A 15,148-nucleotide genomic window follows, 5' to 3' on the forward strand; every position below is an offset into this window, starting at 1 on the left:
GAGAAAACGCTTCTCTGCTAATGACGTTTTTTTACGGCAATCCATATTTTCGCTATTATCCACTAGGTGGCGCTCGTACCCAACTTATAAAAAACTGAAGCTCGTGTATGTTTTGATCATCGTTCTGAATCTGATCTCTAACAAAAGTCCTTTACAAAAATGCAGTTATCTCTTTTATAAGCTTTTTGCTCAAAATCTTGTAATTTTGAAGAAACCTACCCATATTTGAGGGGTGATAAAAGGAGAACAAATGAAGATAGGATGAAACTTTTTTGTTTAAAAGTAGATGGCCTGTTCTTTCATTTGATATATTGTATGTTTATTAGGGCTGGGCATTGATTAATCTCATACAAAATAAAAGTATTTTTTTGCATAACATATGAGTTTGATGTGTGTAAATGTTATGTATATTTAAACACAAACACATACAAATATATACATTTAAGAAATGTTTTATTTATATATTTTTTTATTTATATATATAATATGGAATATATATAAAATATAAATAAAATATATACACATGTAAATGTTTCTTAAATACATACATGAATGTGCGTGTATTTATATATACATAATAATTACACACAGCACAAACTCATATGTTATGCAAAAAATTACTTTTATTTTGAATGAGATTAATCTATACCCAGCTCTAATGTTTATATATTTAAAGAAGAAAATTTTCTGGAAGGCATTAAACTTTTGTGAAAATCATAAAAAGATGCTTGCGCTGGTCTGGCAATTAAAAAAAAAAAAAAAAAACGTTGGTGGGGAAACAATTAAGAGAGCCGGCAAAACTAATCACTTAAGCTTACAAATTTTAAATACAGCATACAAATGTGTTGTATTTTCTGGTTGTAATAAAGAGACAGAAATAATCATACATCATCACCATTGCAAAAACAGCAAATCTAATGGTGACATTTCAGTAACTAAGACATCACATTTGTGAGTAAAGAATGCACCAAAGCACCATAGCAACCATCGCATGCACAGAGGCTGTACAACAAAAAATGTTGTCACATAAGCGAAGAGAGTCAGACCGAGGGTAGAAAGAGAGAATAGCTAGTGAGCCTGCACTATACAGACCTTTTAAGATTCAACAGCTGTCCTCACTGTCACTCTCCTTCCGGTTTACGTGGTTGCTCCTGCCTGTCCAGCCTTCATTTCCTCCCCCATGCACTTATTTCCTTCCTGGCACTGGCACTCCCCTGCAGGCCTTCCTCTGATGAAGAGGAGCTGCTTCCTGATTTCATTATGGTGACTCAGTGGACAGCCGTGTGCCGCACTGTGACTCGACTAATCACATTGTTGTCCCGCTGTTTGAAGGGCTGCCAAGATCAGCCACTTGCATTATTAACTTCCACAAAGAGGGAGACCCCAAGCCCACTGCCACCTCCAGCATAAATTTTCTCAGTTAATATCACAGGCCTGTTCGAACCATAGAGGTCTGTAATACCTGGAGAAAGCTATCAATTAGCATTCCCATTCTTCTCAATGGCAGTTGCTTGGGTAGTACATGTAACCATGGAAGTACGTGACATGGATGCTGATATATTTGCTTTATGGTTACCTCAACCATAAATACAAAACATAAATAGTCCACTTTAGACATTTGACTATTTTTAAGTAACTTTGCAACTACTTATCAACTACCAATCTTTAGAGTATCAGTAGACTGTCTGTTTAATATCTACATTTTGAGGACGGGATGATCGGTCTGGGGTTTCTCCGTTGAGGAGCTACTATGCTAGACCCAAAGCTGATCGAACCAATCAAATTGTCAGGGTGAGCTTTATACGATGATGGACAGATGATCAACAGTAACGTAATCAACCACGTCACCAAAGAGCGCGTGTGTTGAATCTATTTACAACGAAATGGCTGCCTCTGGAGAAATCAGATGTGTTGATTCTGTCATTGAGTGTTCTAAAAGATATCGACAGAGCATTGATTTTAAAAGAGGAACAGAGAAACGCGATCAAGGCATTTGTTGATCGGAAAGATGTTTTTGCCGTCCTTCCTACGGGATTCTGCAAAAGTTGATTTTATCAGCTAGCTCCGATGGTCGCTATGAAAACGGGACATGAAAACCCTATTGTCAACTGAAATGGGTATCACGGCGAATCAACTCGGCGTGCACAACGAGATGGATATAATTAGCGGTCGTTGCCAGCTTCTTTTCGGAAGCCCGGAATCGTGGCTGCTGAATAAGTGGAGGGACATGCTAGGCTCCGATATTTTTCAAGCAAACATAATGGGTATCGTCGTGGATGAAGTTCACCTAACGTACAAATGGTAAGGGATTGTCTGATTGTATGACTTAGTAAATACTTACAATGTTGTGATATAAATGAAATGGTGTAAACATAGTAGGTGTCGATGTACGTTCGCTAACTCAGACTTTTAGTATAATCATAATGTTAGTGTCATTGTAGCTAAATAACTAGCAGTTCGGTCAGGCTGCAAAAGACACCATTTCAACATACGTCACACACTCCGTTGCTCTGATTGGTTGTAGGTCTATCCAATTGAGTGCAGAGGCATTTTTCGGTTGAGACACGCCCCATAATCATAGCCCAATGTAGCGGTATCAGATTCAAATTCTGACTAGAATTGAGTATGACAATGTCAGGCTATGTTGCATCTATATGCCCCACCTTTCCGAAATGCGTAGAACACTCATTGTTCTGAAAAGTGCAGAATGCTCTGACTGGCCAGCTATCCAGTGCGTTGTGATTGGCTGAATACCTCAAGCGTGTGACAGAAATTCTAGGCGTATACATTTGTCCGTTGTACAAATTATTCCAGCCTAATCTCACGTGAAATCGTACATATTTTATGAGTTGGCTAATGCAATTCATATGTTAATATGCAAAATCTTTCGATTCTCACGAAAAAACAGCAACGAAACCAAACCCCTCACCTAACCCCACAGGGGTCAAGGCAAATCGTTCCAAAACTTACAAATGTGGTCGTATGAATTAATACAAATTAGTCAACTCGTAAAATATATACGAATTCTCGTGAGATAGCGTTGATTATGTGGGGGCGTGTTTCAATGAGGCATTTGGTATGGATGGGCGTTCACTTTGAGAAAGAATATCTCTTTGAGTTTGAGACTTTAATCTTAGTGACTTTACGGATCTTTTATATACACAAACAGGAAAACATGAAACCACATCGTATGACCCCCCCTGTAACTATAGTATAGTTTTATGGTAATATTTATAGTGAAACCATGGTTAATTTTCAGATTTGGAGCCCCATACAATGCAACAGCTATGTGCATCTCAAAAAAATGTTTAAAGATGTCACAGGGACAGTAGCCTTTAAAAAGGTGTTAAAATGTGTAACATTAGCTACAGAAATGTACACAAATGACAGTGGCGGCTCTGACCGCTCTTCAAAATATGTGTGTTGTTGAGTGTCATGTGTGTTGCTTGTGTTTTCAAAATATGTGTTTGTTGCGTCATGTGAACCATGTGCATCACGTGTTTGTCAAAATAAGTGACTGCTGCACACGCATCAAAACCGTTTATGATAAAAGAGATGCTCACGTTCACAAAATACACGCAAGACACTCCCTTAACCGCAAACTCTGATTACGCATGAAATGATGCTAGTATTGGGCAAACGCGAGCATCTTTTTTATCATAAACCCTTTAGACGCGTCTGCAGCAGGCACTTATTTTGACAAGACACGTGATGCACACAGGATCACTCGATGCGCCGAACACATATTTTGAAATGACGAACCACACACATGACGGGCTACATACATGTTGTGACACACTTTGCATTGTGCCCTCGAAAAAGAAGTCACTGTCTGCCATTGACAAATGAGGTACTAATATGAACTCTTTATTTGCAAAGGCGTACTTTTTCGAAGGGTACCGCCCAAGTGACAGCTAGGGAATATTTTTTACCATTTCTGACAATGTACAAATAACCCATTAAGTATTCAGACACAGCACACACAAATGCTTGGCAAAATATTCTGCTTATGTTTGTTTTACTGTATTGAATGAGTTCTGTTTATAATAGACTTTTCTCCCATATGCAGTCTTTGACCTATTGTGCATTATGTTAATTCTGTTCCTAAAATACCTCAATAAAAGATTGGATCCATTGAAAATGATTTTCCAGAATGACTCCTATCTAATTTAACTGAGGTCCAATATGGTTACCATATTTAATCTACATATACATGTTGTTTCCTAAGTCACAACTAGCATGCAAGGCGAGTCATCTTTGATTCCCTATCCCACTGATTTGCATTGAAATGAGATGTGACCCATTCAATCTAATGCACGAAGAAAGCAGCTGTTGAAGTAAATGACTATATCTGTTCCACTCATTCTAATATCATTAGTAAGAATGAGTGCGCTAAAGTGGATGTGTGTGAGTGTTTCTTTTTTTAAAACAATCCTAATTTATCGACATATAAAAGACAGACGTGGCCAAAAGGATTCCCAAAGCTCGGTCTTGTACAGTACATCAGATTGGCACTGATATATTGAGATGAAGTCCTTTTTTCTTATGGCATTTCAAGTTTCTTAGTTCATTTTTTTGCTGTCAAGAGTTATTAGTCTTTTTCTTGATGCTCCAGGCACCCAGTGTCTTTCTCTCCTCTTCTGCCCATATGCTGCGTTTTCCCCAGAGACCTTCATGGGCGGCTCATTTCTGAAGTTGCCTTCCAATCCTGGTCTCGGAGGGCTGCCCACCCGCTAGCGTGTCCACCTTTGATCAACCCCGGGGGTGTTTGTTTGTGTGCACGTGTATGTGCGCATTGGCACCAGTGGCATTTCAGATTAAATTCGCTTTTCCTCTTACTAATTACCCCTCTCTCAAGACCAATTGCTATATAGTTCTGTAGATACACTCTCTGTTCCTGGTGTTTCTCTGTAATGAAAGACCTGGAACAGGCATCAATGCTATGGCAGCTGATAATTAGTGGATACCTGGCGCCGTGGCAACAGCAGGATGGGGGATGGAAAGTCAGGGTTGGTCGATGGGAATAATGACATCGTGTCTCCTTGTCTGGCTCCCACACTGAGATGATTAAATATGGACGTGCTCTCCGGTGCCAAGCGTGTTTGTGTGTTTTATTATAATGATAGGACTCCTACACGCTGCCATTCGGTGGAACTTGGGGAATAACTTTAATCGCACAACTTTATGCTTTGTTTGAGACAGGCACTTATATCTGCGGGCATGCATTGAAGGATAACATGGTAGTGTGTTTGAGCTGTGTGGATTTAAATGACTGAAGGTCAAGGATAAGATCACTTGAAGCTGGCTTACCTGGTACTTTAGCATTGGAGAGCTTGCTCCAGACCTGGCTCAGGTTGAAGGCCCATTGAAAGAATTTTCCACTTTTAGAGCATTGTGTCATTATTAAACATCTTAGTGGATCTTAATCAGTTTTTTATATATATATAAAGGCTAACTTAGAAATCAAAATGAGAAAAACTAAAGATTGTGTGATGGAAAAGCTAGAAACAGAGAACACGATAGCATGTTTGAGAAGTCGGCTGAATGCATGAGATGGGAGTGGATTGAATACAGAAGGACGGCGAGAGATATGTGGTGAAAGGTGATAAATCATACTAAACTCATTAATGAGATAACAGTGGCTGAGAAATATGAAGGTTAAAGACTTGAGAGCTCTGGATGTGCTGTAGACACAGTTATTTCCTGCCAGAGCTGCTGCAGTCAGTCACGCATACACACATGCATAGACACAAAAAAAATGTGTGGCAACATTCAAACAACATTTTAAAGAGTTTTTAATGCACTTTGCTTTGAGTCTACATATTTTCAGTTATTACAGTTTCTGTTAACCCCACTACTAAGCAAGACATACTTTTCTGTCTAATGGGGCAATTCTGGTCGGTTTAGGCTGCATAAGGCACCATGTTATACAGACCCAACATGAAGTGAATCATTAGACCATTAGATGGGTCTCCACAAAAAACAGCCTAAAGAGCACCTATTACATTGCTAAAAAACAACAATATTGTGTGTATTTGCTGTAATACAATGTGTTTGTGTGGTTTATGGTAAAAAAAAAACAAATTATTTTCCACATACCGTACATTATCGTTGCACCTTTTTGTTCTGAAAAGCGCAGTGTCATTCTCCGAATGGCCAACTAACCAGAACGTTGTGATTGGCCTGAATCCCTCTGAAGTCAGCCGGAAATGTGACGCTCCTTAACATGTTTGAAAGATTAGCTCACAATGCAATACTGACAGGAGTTAATATCGTCTTTACTACCTTATCAATACGAGCCGAATCTGATCCCGAAAATGCAGAATGCCAAGCTGATCGATTAACTTAACCCCCAGGGGTCCAAAAACGCGGGGACGCGTTTTGACGTGTTTTCTCCTTATCATAGCAGAATCAACTTAAAATACTCCATCATTAATAATCAAACTCTTACGTGTTTGACATCATTTGAAACTCTGAAGGGTCCTCTTTAATTAGTGTACATTCACAATAACAAGAGATCTTTGTGTTTTTGTCAAATAAAGAAAATAAACAGGGTGCGCATTCAGACATTTCTGTCTCATCCAGCTGTCTCTCAAATCACGTTACAAAACCCCTAAATTTTAACTGGTACAATATTGTTCTTTAAGGTACACAATATCTGCTTAGGATATAATATTGTACCCCAAAAGGTACAACATTTCAATGTGTTGTATACCCACATACAGAGTTTTTGGGTATTTTTAGGCTACCACCCTAGTAGTGACAGAAAAGGTACAGTTTTGTACTTTCTTTGTACTTTTTTCTAATAATGCATCATCAGACATGTTATTCTGTCATTTCTGTTATCAAATTAACTTCAAAGTCGCTCTTTGGGTTGTGTTTTCTTCTGACTGATCCTGTTTACACATCTTAAGTAAAAGAAGAAGAAAAATCTGTTATCCCTCCTCCTTTCACCATGCTCTGATGATAAATGGATGGCGAGGGGCTTTTCTGTGGTTGACTTTTTGGACAGGCTTTAAGGCAGCAGATGCGAGATTGTGTTTGAAGAATGAAATATTGAACGATTTGAGCGAAGCCACATTCCCATATGATCCAGTGTCACTATGTATACTGTATATACTCAGCTTTATTCTCACTTCTATCTCTTATATCTATCTCTTATATCTTTACGTCAAGAACAGAATGTCAATTTAATTCCACCTCTCACAGCCTCGGTATGAAATCAACATTGCGGCGAACTAAATAAGGCATATAGCACAAAAGTTTGATTCCTAGGTTGATCTCCTTTGCCGCTATTCTCTCTCCACTATCTTGTCCTCTCTTTATATTTTTCTGTCATATAAAACATAACATAATCAATACATTAACATTTTACTGGCAAGTTCATTTAATATGCATGTGGGTGAACAAATAATATAAAACATTTTTTATTGGCTTTTGAAACTGAACTGGACTTCTTATTTTTCAGTCACTTATAACACCTTTATGTCTTTTGGAGTATTCTCCATTTTCTCCCTCTCATGCTGTGTCTTCCCAATAGCGCATTTCTTAAGAGAGAGCAAACTTAAGTCATCTGTCAGTGAGAAGTTACATAAAGGTTTCCATTAAAAAGCAGCAATTTAATGTAATTAGTTGCTTTTTCGGCGGTAGCGTAATAATGCAATCCATTGCTTTAAAAAGGTTAATGCTTTAAATAAATGTTCCCCAACATTATTTGTGAATAGCGTCTTAAATTACATTATGTTCTTATTTAATTCCAAATCACTTTAGGGGGGTCAGGGACTTTTTGTACCCTACTGTGTTTTGTACTCCGTCTGCTTAGATGCGAATCTGAACCACATTATAGTGGCCTGTCACATTATATTGATGTCATTAACAGACCCTTATCATCCTGAAACAGAGTCTGTTCCTCACGGCTGAGAGTTGTTACTGTTGTACCCGGTGCCCTTCCTCTGGCAGGCCGTTGTATTGATAGACTCATCTGCACATACATACACACACTAACAGTCATGATCTTCTGGTTGAGGATACTATTGAACAGAAACAGACTCCATTTGGGACCAAGTAGATGAAGCCATTCATTCACGTAGCATTTCATGAGAAAGAGAAAGAATTGAAACAATTGTTCTACTAGAAAAACTCATTTGCAAAACCCTGATAGTCTTTGCGTAACCCCACACTGCTTTATGGCAAACAATGGGCAGCACCAAGGGATATTGGGAATGCTGTACTTCCTCTGTGCTGTTTTGGGACACTTTATTCCTTGTCTCGCCTTGCGTGAGCCATCAACAAAATTAACAGATACCTGCCTCCGAAATGATTTGAAACAAGAGGTAAAATGTGCGGTTTATCTTTAACCATTGCCCCGTAGCTACACAAGGACCTAATAAAGCCATGGCTAATGTGTGTACGTTTGTGTGCAGGAGTCAAGCGGATGGTTAATTAGCTGTGAATGTGAGGTTTTGAAGGGCTTAACGTCGGACTCCAGATCCTCATTATCTCCGTAACACCAGTCTTCCCTTTCCGCATTTGCCCTCTCCTCACATTAGACAGCAGCGTCCTCAGATAAGCAGACACACACACACCCATCACCAAACCTGGACAAGTCCCCAGTCACTAAAACCTCATTATGAGCTCTGTTTGTGTATTGTCATTAAGTTGTATGTGCGTTCCCTCAGGGAGTGATTAAATGGCAAAGCTTTTCCAGTTTTGTTTTAGTATTTACGGCGTAATACCTGCAATTAAACTGCGGCATATGACACTATAAGTTGACTTGGTTTCACAATTTACTGAGTTGTGTTCTTTTCTATCTTCTGCATAGACAACCCTGCTGAAAAAACAGCATACCAGCAAGACCAGTGTATGTTGTGTTTTGGTGCTGGATCATCAGCACCAGCATTAGCACCAGCTGAACCAGCACCAAACCAGCATTAACACCAGCATCTCATGCTGGTCATACCAGCAAGACCAGCATATGTTGTGTTTTGGTGCTGGTATGCTGGTGACCAGCATCAAACCAGCATAGACCAGCATAATTCCCATGCTGGTCCATGCTGGTTTGATGCTGTTTTTTTTCAGCAGGGAACTGCCTTTTAGTGCAGTATTCTGGCTGAAATGCTTTGAGTGGCCAAACTTTAAGTGAACAATTTTAATTTTAATAGGTGTTATCAATTTAAGTAGTTTTTAAGGCAATCTATCTAACTTTTCACCTTTTGCAGAGTACACTGTCAGAAAATTAAAAAAAAAAAATAGGTCCTAAGCTGTCACTGGGGCAGTACTTATTGTGTTTAAAGTGTTTAAATAGGTGCTAATATGTACCATTTAGGTACACTTGAGCAAAATTGTTTTTCATTGAAACCCATTTTTCATGAGCTGAACTCAAAGATCTTAGGCCTATTTTTCTAAAATATTGTTCACAAATCTGTTTAAATTTGTGTTAGTGAGCACTTTGCCGAGATAATCCATCCACCTCACAGTTGCGGCATATCAAGATGCTGATTAGACAGCATGATTATTGCACAGGTGTGCCTTAGGCTGGCCACAATAAAAGGCCACTCTAAAATGTGCAGTTTTATCACACAGTACAATGCCACAGATGTCGCAAGTTTAAAGGGAGCATGCAATTGGCATGCTGACTGCAGCAATGTCCACCAGAGCTGTTGCCCGTAAACTGAATGTTAATTTCTCTACCATAAGCCATCTCCAAAGGCGTTTCAGAGAATTTGGCAGTAGATCCAACTGGTACCATGTGTAACCACACAAGCCCAGGACCTCCACATCCAGCAACTTCACCTCCAAGATTGTCTGAGACCAGCCACCCGGACAGCTGCTGCAACAATTGGTTTGCTTAACCAAATAATTTCTGCACAAACTGTCTCAGGGAAGCTTACCTGCATGCTCGTCGTCCTCACCGAGGTCTCAATCCGACTTGAGTGGGCAAATGCTTACATTCAATGGCGTCTGGCACTTTGGAGAGGTGCTATATTCACGGATGAATCACGGTTTTCACTGTACAGGACAAACGTGTATGGCATTGTGTGGGTGAGCGGTTTGCTGATGTCACGGTTGTGGATCGAATGGCCCATGGTGTCGGTGGGGTTATGGTATGGGCAGGCATATGTTATGGACAACAACCTATGTGCATCATGTGTCTTGTCGAAATGAGTGCGTGCTGCAGAAGCGTCTAAAGCAGGGGTCTCCAACCTTTTTATGAGCAAGGGCTACCACAATGTATAAAACAATCTGGAGGGCTACTTTTTTATATAGTCTACTTAAAACTTTTTTGTTTTACTTGTTTATTTTATTTTATTTGACTTGTTTATATGTTTTAGTATTGTTTAAAATTTTAACATACATAAACCAAGCCAAGCTAATATAAAAAATATGTAATGAATAAATATTACAGTTGAGACTTTTAATAGAATGTGCTTTGGCGGGCACCTCACAGACTCTGTGCGGGCTACCTGGTGCCCGCGGGCACCACGTTGGTGACCCCTGGTCTAAAGGGTTTATTATAAAAGAGACGCTCGCGTTTACCAGATACTCACATAATCTCATGTGTAATCAGAGTTAACTGTTAAGGGAGTGTCTTGCGTGTTTTTTGTGAACGTGAGCGTCTCTTTTATCATAAACGGTTTTGACGCGTATGCAGCAGGCACTTATTTTAACAAAACACGTGCAACACACAACACTCCAAACATATATTTTAAATTTGCGCCCCTCGGAAGAGCAGTCACGAGCCACAACTGAAGGAAAAAAAAGTTGATGTCGGGTTTAATTATTGGTCACAATTTTGTTGTTTGGTTGTTATTTTAGCTTGTGATTTTAGAGATATTCATCTTTCCCCATTTAAGTAGAAAGGACTTTATTCTTGCATGAATGAAATAACTGGCCAAAGGCATTGCAAAGATGGCCGCCTAGTGGCGCGACATCCTTAAAAGGAACTTTGCCAGTGTATTTTTTTCTGCCACCTACCACTACCTCAAAGAAATGTGATGCTTGTTGTTTCATCACTATGGTAACAGGGTCATTATCAATGCAGTAGGGTGAACTCTAAGTCTAAGATGATCTGCATGAAAGGAATGAATACAATCAAAAGAAACACAAAAGGAAGCTATGCGTTAGACTAATGAACGCAGCAGTACATTTGACAGCGTTGTGTGCATCGTTTTTTTTCTGTGTGTGTCTGAATGACCTGTAGATTATGGGTCATTATGATGGAAAGCCGCTCACGTGCTGCGATAACACAGGACTTGTTATGCAAGCTCGCGGCAAACATCGCATTCTGTGAACTAGTTCAAGGGAGGCTAGAGTTGAATAGGCACACAAGTAATTAATCTTTCAAGGATTTTCTATGCTTCCAATTTTAAACCGCCCAGAAGGAATGGGAAGCCAGTTATATGCAGAAGATTTTGCATCTGAAAACCCTGAAAAGCACTTGAAAGATTAAAGCGTGCAGTTGGTGGGACTGTTTCATTTTGCGTTACAAACTGCATTTCTGGAAAAAAAACAAGCAATTTATTTGCCGGAAAGCCACAAATGTTCTTTCAAGTTAATATAATGAAACAAATTGAATTCCATTTTGTGTGAAAACAATAAGTCTGACCTAGCTGTGAATGTTTCCATTTGTGAAAGCAGTGCTGGAGAAGCAGTAAAAGATTTTGCACAGGCACTTTTTTATTTAGTTCATTGAAATAACAAAAACAAACCTAAATTTACTAAAAGAATGAATTTTCCAATGCTACGTAAGAAAGAGAAGGGATCGCATGAATATTACTGTCACTTGCTGGCCTGAAAAGCTACAGTGCATGTCCAAATATTGTGACTAAAAACTGATTTGCATTTTAGTATGCTGAACTTGAACTTGTTAGGAAAAGTAGCTTATTTTTGGAAAAGCTATAGCATTTATATTCAGAACAACTGAACTTCTGTCACACCATTGGTGTGAATACAACCAAATAATGTTATGTTAAAATGCAGTCTTTTTACCTTCTTATACTGTATGGGGGTAATCCAAATGACTATAAAATGTTAATATGCAGGGTATTCAGAAAGTATTCAGACCCCGCTTCACTTTTTCCAATTTTGTTATGGTGCCGCCTGATACTACAATCCTTTCAATTATTTTTCTCCATTCATTTACACTCGGTGCCCCATAAGTAAAAAACAGAATTAGAAATGCCTGTAAATTTATTAAAAACTAAAAAACTGAAAGTTCACATTTACATAAGTATTCAGACCATTTTCTCAGTACTTAGTTAAAGCATCTTTGGCAGCAATTTCAGCTTCTTCAAGGTCTTTTTGGCTATGATGCATCAAGCTTTGCACACCTGAATTGGGGGATTTTGTGCCATTCTTCATTGCAAATCCTCTCAAGCATGGTCAGATAGGATGGTAACGGTGGATGGACAGCCATTTTCAGTTTTTTTCCAAAGATGTTTGCTGAAAACAATTAATAATTTGAGCTTATTTAGCGATCAATATGTAGCATATGCATGGCAACATGGCGACCACCACAACATGTTCAATATGGTGGCACGTTGATAAGGCAGAATTTCATTGGTTCCCATGTATCATGTGACTGACTAGTTGTCACTCACCAATGCTGTATAAAACAAATCATTTAATATCCCCATAGCATCGTCATGCTCGCTTGATCAATTTTAACCACGTTACATTTATGTGGGCACACGGCATGATAGTTTGCTAATGAAAGCTGTTAACCTCATTCAAAACTTTTAAACAAAAAGAACCTCCATCTCAAAGTTTGTTTAACACATAGTTGACAACACTTCATATTTTAGCAGGGAAAATAGCACCTCGCAGTCAGATGGGTTGTCATAAGATGTCATCCGCTCTCCAGTTAACTGCCAGGCCCGGGGGGGTGAGTCTCTCCATTCCCTCGAGCATGCGGCGTGTGGCGTTTGTATTGTGTTAGTGATGTTTTAATGACTCCAGATGAAGTGGGTGGTGAGGGGAAGATTGCCACTTGCAGTAGATTTCAGCAGATGATTGCTCTTCAGCGGCAGGAGGCCGACAGTAGCGCTGAGCCCTGGTGATTCAGACGTCAGCGTGGAGGACGTCTCCATCTGAGCTCTTGACCCGTTTTGGCCATCCAGTCGACACTCTGGGTTCATGTCCCCGTTCGTTTGAAAGTCTATTTAGTAATTTCTGAAGGGCCTGAAGGATTTCTAAAGTGTTGGTTCTCCGATATTTCTATTAACTTTTACTGTGGACTATCCCAAAGCCTTGTCTTAAAACCTTGTCACTTTATGAGAACATTTTACTAAAGCTAATTTATTGGAAGTAAAATTGTTTACCATTTTCATAGTTTAGATTTTTTTTTTTACAAATCAAATCCCGCTGACCTTATTAGCCTTCCATAGAAGTGTGTGATGCTCTCAACTGAGTCTTTGTTTGCTTTTATCCACAGGTTCTTCAGCACCACCATGCAGTCCATGAGATTTCCTACATTGCCAAGGATATCACGGACCACCGAGCCTTTGGTTATGTGTGTGGAAAAGAGGGAAACCATCGGTTTGTGGCCATCAAAACTGCTCAGTCTGTAAGTACCCATACATTGGCCATACCTTGAGTGTGAAAATTTGGGTCAGGTGTATATATGCCTGTACACAGAAGCTGACCCCTGTTTCACCTCCCACCCCCTCTCAATCCACAGCTTACATCAACTTAACAGGTCCTGGCACTGTGTCTTTCTTGTATTCAATGGTTTTCTCTTTCTGTCTGGACCTATAATGCTGTTTTTTGTTATTGATTAGCTCTGGTCTGCAGTGCTGTGGTGCAGTGGGTATTGCTCAATCGATTTCCATAGTGTGTCAATGTGTATCTGTTGTCCTCCCATTTCAATGGCTCTTTGAATCTGAACTATAGCTGATCTGTGTCTCTGAATTACAGAAAGATAATCGATGCGAACCTGTTTCTTCCATATTTCACTTCCCATTTTAAAACAATATGTACACCGATCACCCATAACATTATGACCACCTGCCTGTCCCACCAAAACAGCCCTGACCCGTAAAAGCATGAACTTCACTAGACCTTTCTATCACAACCAGCATTCACCTTTTCAGCAATTTTAGCTACAGTTGATCGTCTGTTGGATCGGACCACACAGGCCAGCCTTCGCTCCCCTCGTGCATCAGTGACCCTTGGCCGTCCATGACCCTGTCACCGGTTTACCGCTTTTCCTTCCTTGGACCACTTTTGATAACAAACCTGGAACCACTGCACCCCACAAGAGCTGCAGTTTTGGGGATGCCATTTTTTCTGATTTTAACACATCAACTTTAAGAACAAAACTTGGAAAAATGGCCAAGCAGAAAAAAATAGGCAAGCGTAAGGATCTGAGCAAATTTGACAAGGGCCAAATTGTGATGGCTAGACGATTGGGTCAGAGCATCTCCAAAATTGCAGCTCTTGTGGGGTGTTCCCAGTCTGCAGTGGTCAGTACCACAAAGATAAAACAGTGACCCGGCGATAGGGTCGTGGCCGGCCAAGGCTCATTGATACACATGGGGAGCGAAGGCTGTCCCGTGTGGTCCGATCCAACAGACGAGCTACTGTAGCTGAAATTGCTGAAAAAGTGAATGCTGGTTCTGATATAAAGAGTCCATGCCTCGACGGATCAGGGCTGTTTTGGTGGCAAAAATGGGGACCTACAATATTAGGCAGGTGGTCATAATGTCATGGCTGATCGGTGTATGTTTGCTCATGTTATGATTTTAGTACTTTATTATAGTTATTCATGTTGTCTTCTCTTTCCATGACCTTAAAAAGTGCCACTAGTTATTGTACCATATCCAAAAACATGGTAATACCATGCTAGTTTTTATACCATATCTTGATATCAGTACTGTATGTGCTTGCTTTTATTTTCCTGTCTGCTTCTTTCTTTCTGTCCTTTCCATACAAACACACATCCATTCATATTGTTTCATACAGCAAGAGTAAAATACCAAAGATGATTTTTGAGAACAGACATTCTCTTCGGATTTTCCATGCATGCATGTTTATTGAGACATTAGTGACATTTAGGTCACACTGGGCTGCGGATGCATTTTTAATGTTAACATGGAGCTTTGATGCTAACTACAAAGAGTAAAGTTTGATCTGACCCAGCCTTTTCAAA

The 15,148-nt window shown here is 39.6% G+C and overlaps 1 protein-coding gene across 1 annotated transcript in view; it reads left to right on the forward strand.

The window, feature by feature from the left end:
- Window positions 1–15,148, forward strand: part of dab1a (DAB adaptor protein 1a) — a 521,576-nt gene that overhangs the window by 456,771 nt on the left and 49,657 nt on the right. Inside the window, 1 exon segment of the mRNA XM_073855881.1 lies at window positions 13,433–13,564. Within this exon segment, the coding sequence (XP_073711982.1) occupies window positions 13,433–13,564 (132 nt within the window).

Source organism: Misgurnus anguillicaudatus, chromosome 18 (genome assembly GCF_027580225.2).
Source record: "Misgurnus anguillicaudatus chromosome 18, ASM2758022v2, whole genome shotgun sequence".
Taxonomy (NCBI): Eukaryota; Metazoa; Chordata; class Actinopteri; order Cypriniformes; family Cobitidae; genus Misgurnus; species Misgurnus anguillicaudatus.